At 43.5% G+C, this 5,000-nt stretch overlaps 1 protein-coding gene across 1 annotated transcript in view; it reads right to left on the bottom strand.

Annotated features, from left to right (window-relative positions):
• scap (SREBF chaperone) overlaps positions 1-5,000 on the bottom strand; it is a 20,892-nt gene that overhangs the window by 7,896 nt on the left and 7,996 nt on the right. Inside the window, exons 9-15 of the mRNA XM_053674780.1 lie at positions 4,053-4,165; positions 3,403-3,497; positions 2,769-2,867; positions 2,385-2,597; positions 1,915-2,273; positions 1,609-1,755; positions 55-256 (exon numbers count right to left, since the gene is read on the bottom strand). Of these exons, the coding sequence (XP_053530755.1) occupies positions 55-256; positions 1,609-1,755; positions 1,915-2,273; positions 2,385-2,597; positions 2,769-2,867; positions 3,403-3,497; positions 4,053-4,165 (1,228 nt within the window). The remainder of the gene's footprint in view (positions 1-54; positions 257-1,608; positions 1,756-1,914; positions 2,274-2,384; positions 2,598-2,768; positions 2,868-3,402; positions 3,498-4,052; positions 4,166-5,000) is intronic.

Below are 5,000 nucleotides of genomic sequence, written 5' to 3'. Positions count from 1 at the left end.
TCATTTGCCGGAGTTGCTGTGTGTGTGTGTGTGTGTGTGTGTGTGTGTGTGTACCATGCTATGGCCTCTCAGCAGCAGTGGCGAGATTTCGCTGACCGGTGGCGAGTAGCCGTATTCGTCGCAAGGCAGGTCTCCACGGCGACGGTGGCCATGTTGGACTCCATTCTGTCCATAGTTACGAGGACAGAGAACACGATAGAGACAGAAGAGCAGGAGAACCAGGAGAACCCCGGCAAAGAGGCCCAGTGCAGCAACCCTGCGCACACACACACACACACAATGAGGCCACACACTTTCTTACAGTATAATTTATTCCACACACTCGACACAAAAGTTATAAAAGTGTTGGGTAATACTACAGCTTGTTCAGCAATCTTGCAGACTCATTCTTTCACAGAAACAGCTCACACCGCTGAACTTCTGATTGATTGTTTATGAAAAGTGAACGTCACAGAATATTGTTTCAGAAACACCGGGTTTTCTCCCGTCCTCATCTCCCAGACCTGGGTTCTCCCAGTCGTCTCCGGCGATGAAGCAAGTTACCACGCCGTAGGGTGTGTGCGCCGACATTTCAGTGTATTTTCTCAAACCTAAATCCCTTCCAGACGGAGTTCCTCTTTTTTTCACAGGGTTTGGCCGACTAAAGCAATTTTTTCTTGCCACACAGAACTGTAAGAGAAAGTATATTTGACTGCCAGTGTCTCAGAATCCACTTCGCTATAAGAGGTCTACCACATCCGCCTCGCTGTTTCACCATCGTCGCCTTGAAGACAGAACAATAACGACTTCAGAAAAAACCTGCTGACCTCAACAACCAGAAACTGAACTGTTACAGCCTTAAAAATAACAAACTGGAAATTCCATAATTAAGAAACATCCACATACATCTGCGCAAAACTGACTTCCTGCGCTTCCGGCCGCTCGTTTAATAGACGTTATACTCGACAGATAGACTCTACAAGACCAACACTTCGAGAACTGACTGTCTGACATACCCCACCGCTCCACAGGTGCCACTGTAACGAGATCATCGACGTTATTCCCGTCACCTGTCGGTGGTTTTAATAACTTTGTAACTTGATTTTGTCCCAAAATGGAATGATAAAAAAAACTGAAATATGAAGATTTCGAAATGTGAAATAATATTATGAAATATCACAATTATTTATATACTAATTTATGTATGTATTTATTATAAATGAAATTATCGGTGGTTTAGTTTTCAAGCTGTCAGTAATAAATGATAATTATACATCATTAAATAAAGCACTATAATACAAGTTTACCACATTAAACTTTTAAAAATACAATTGAGCCGAAACACGACGTCTTCATTCATTTCCTTATTTTCAGAAATGTGTTTATTTTTATTCGGCGGAGGAAACGGATTACATTATATTATATATATATATATTTTTTTAAATAATACCGTTAAATGGCCGATTGATCCATTTCATTTGCCAAATAAAATAAACACGTTACTGGAAATAAGAAAAAAATGAAACTGTATTATTAATTGTTTGGATTTAATTATGTATTTTCCCCTCAGTAGATTGGTACAGTGATGGAGGAGGATGATGATGATGATGATGATGATGAGACACTGACTTGTACAGCGTGAGGTCGGTTTGGAGCTGCGCGGTACTGGTGCTGAACCGTGGTGCGTGCTGGGTATCCTGCGGGTGTCGCGTCTCGATGGCTTCCTGAGGGCTCAGGTGGAGCGTGACGGGGATGACGGGCAGGATGCTGATATACCTGCGTACACACACACACACACACCTGTTGTGTTATAGGTGACTGTTTTTCAATGGTGTTGTACATGCTGTTATTTACATTGGATATTGAGGGTCCCCTAACACAGCACCCCCAACCCCCAAATCCCCCCCCCCCCCCCCCCCAAACACCAGTGCTCACCTCTTAGCCAGCGTGATGTTATAGTAGCCGAAAAGTGAGGGCCAGTAACGGAACGACAGTCGCCTCCACACCTCCTCGTCCTCCGAACCCCACGTGATCTGAGGGATGGCCAAAGGGGTGGGACCTGAGGCATCCACGCCTTGCGATTGGTTCTCGGGCACAGGGGTGGGATCTGGAGCTGGGAGTACACTGAGGGTGCTAGTCGGGTCTCCGCCCGGGAACACAGGAGCCACACCAAGGTGAGGAGGAAGCCCCGCCTCTCCCAAAGGGCTCTGTTCTGATACCTGAGCGGCCAGGTATGTCCTCAGACCGGCGGGGTCGGTGTACACCAGGATCCCGATCCAGATCACAGTGCCGACCTGCATACACACACACACACACACACACACACACACGGGGGGGGGTTAATGTGAGTGACAGTGGGCTCAAGGGGTGTTAGTTTCACAGACAACTCCGCAGATTCGTCTCACCATGATGATGCGTTGTGCCAGACGGGTGCGCGCCAAGAAGTAGATCACACGGAGCCTCTTGGGTAAGCGCAGGTTCCTGAACGCCGGGGCCTGAAGCGTGATGGTGTGGGGGGAGGGACGAGGAGGGGGCGGGGCTTCTCTGTGGCGTAAGGGGGCGGGTTTAGGAGGGGGCATCCCCGCTTCGGCTGGAAGACGCCTATTCAGATCAGCCAGCTGTGTGTGTGTGTGTGAGAGAGAGAGAGAGAGAGCCTGTTATGAAGGAGGACTACCTGTGCAGGTGTTTCTGTAGTATGTTTGTTGATTACTGAATTATATGGCTGCAGTTCTTTCTGTTATAAACAGCACTTCCTTTGTAAAAAAGTTAAAAGTGTGCGCGACCCTCACCTCCATGCGGCGGATGTCAATGGAGAGCACGGTGGTGAAGAAGAACATCTGCAGGAAGAAATCGGAGACGAGACCCACCACAGCGAACAGACAGAACTCCTACAGCACGAGGAAAAACACAGAACTAAACTAGAGGCATTAAAATAACGGCCATTAAAAACAGAGACTCTGGTTTCTGTTTAATAATTAAACTGATAATAATAATAATAATAATTGGATTAAACACAGCGAAGAAGAACGGATCGGTTTGTAGATTATTTTTCCACACAACAGCGACACCCGGTGTTCAAACCAGGAACTTTTTATTTCCTTAACCTGATGGAGTACTGCAAACTATAATCTCAGCTGTAAAATAGTTCTGCTCTGATGCGTAAGCAGGTGATCAGGACTCGAGCAGCGTGTAGATACATCGGGTCATCATTTTAGCATTTATTATCGTTACAATCGATAATCGCCACAAATATGAGGAAAATACAACACAGCATTATAAACATGCACAAATTAAAAGCATTAGAATGAGGAAAGCAGATTATTGAGAAATTTTTACAACCTTGTCTAGGTAATGATTAAGTACGACCCAACCCATGCTTACAATGCCAGTCTATTTGTGCGAGAGTGTGTGTGTGTGTGTTACCTGAATAGCAGGAACTAAGGTGAAGTATCCAATCAGGATGATGACGAGCTCAGTGGCCATGTTCTTCATGATGGACCAGCTCTCACTGCTGAGACCTGAAACACACACACACACGTTTTACTGTCATATACACATCAGACTCACCGGTAAATTTATAACACCAATCGACCGCACTGTTGCGACCTCACTATTTAAATATTAAAATACACTTTTTAAAACAGAATTCTGATAACAAAGCTTTGAATATCAGAGAACATCGGACACTGGTCCAAACAAGATTGTTGCTATGAGGAAATACCGCTCTTTATGGGCTTAACAGGAAAATAATTATTATAATTATAGCTAAGCGACATGTTAATAATTAAAAAGATTTCTGGATAGGAAATTATATCAGATCCAATCTGACTCGGATGTAGTATTTTAGGCCAAAATAACGAGATCTGATCCCGATATACTCAATATTGGATCTGTACATCTTTTTGTACTCCATCTCCTTGTAAAATTATTTACACGATATATTTTAAACTGTCGCAGTAGCGGTGCGAGATCACGATCACGTCATGTAATTCATGTAATCGTCTTACACAAGTGATACAAATGTGTTCTCGTCATATCGGCATTTATAATTTATTGTTTGTTATTAGTATCACCTTGTGCGATTCGAAGTTTGACCTCCAGGTCCACGGGGGTCGACACCACGGACTTGGTGAGGACCAGAACGTTCTCGATCCCAATCACGACCACGAGGTAAGGAAAGATCTCCCTAAATGTGCAAAAATAAGTAATTAAAATACTACTAATAATTTTTAATTCCAACAAAAAGAAAGAAAGAACGAACACTGGGTGAAAAATAAGTGCAACGGCTGAATTTAGAAAGTTAAAAACAATAAAGCAAAATCAAAAAAATTAAATAACATTAAATTTGATGTATTTTGATAATTAGAATAAAATGTTAAATATAAAACAATAATTTGATATGAAATATGACAGAAGGAAGAAACATGCACTAGAAAATAAACAGCGTGACGTATGGGTGCGAATAAAGAGCTCTATATAATATAAATTTTAAGCGCAAAAAGTTTTTAAAAAGTGTGGGATGTAAACGTTTTGTTTATTTATTTATCTACTATCCACCTCACAGCAGACAGTTCAAATCTAATCCTCGAGGTCATTAGAACACACGTAACATGTAACTGAACTGTTCGTAGAACTCCGAATCAATAAGTCGTGCGTGTGTGTGTGAAAGGTGACTGTATTCTGAAACTCACTCAAACGTCTTTGAGTGGATACGGCCGGCTCACACCACAGACCCACCGCCGCTGACCGAGAGCCGATTGGCGCACGGAGGGAGAAGCTCCGCCCACCTGAACCTCATTCATCGGGGGAATCCCCTCTAACCCCGGCCACACTCTCACACTCGTTCATATTTAGTTACACATTAACAAGTCACTTACATACAAGGAACTGTATCTCGCTTCACAAAAAGGAATGTACATCGCGTCGCGGTCGTTAAAGGAAAACTCCAGCGCATGTTAAACCTGTGCTCGATCCACTGTATCTGTTCCGACGTCTAAAAGCAACGGGTGGATTCACTCGAT

This window comes from Ictalurus punctatus, chromosome 23, assembly GCF_001660625.3.
Source record: "Ictalurus punctatus breed USDA103 chromosome 23, Coco_2.0, whole genome shotgun sequence".
NCBI classification, from domain to species: domain Eukaryota; kingdom Metazoa; phylum Chordata; class Actinopteri; order Siluriformes; family Ictaluridae; genus Ictalurus; species Ictalurus punctatus.
This window is presented reverse-complemented; position numbering and strand designations above follow the sequence as displayed.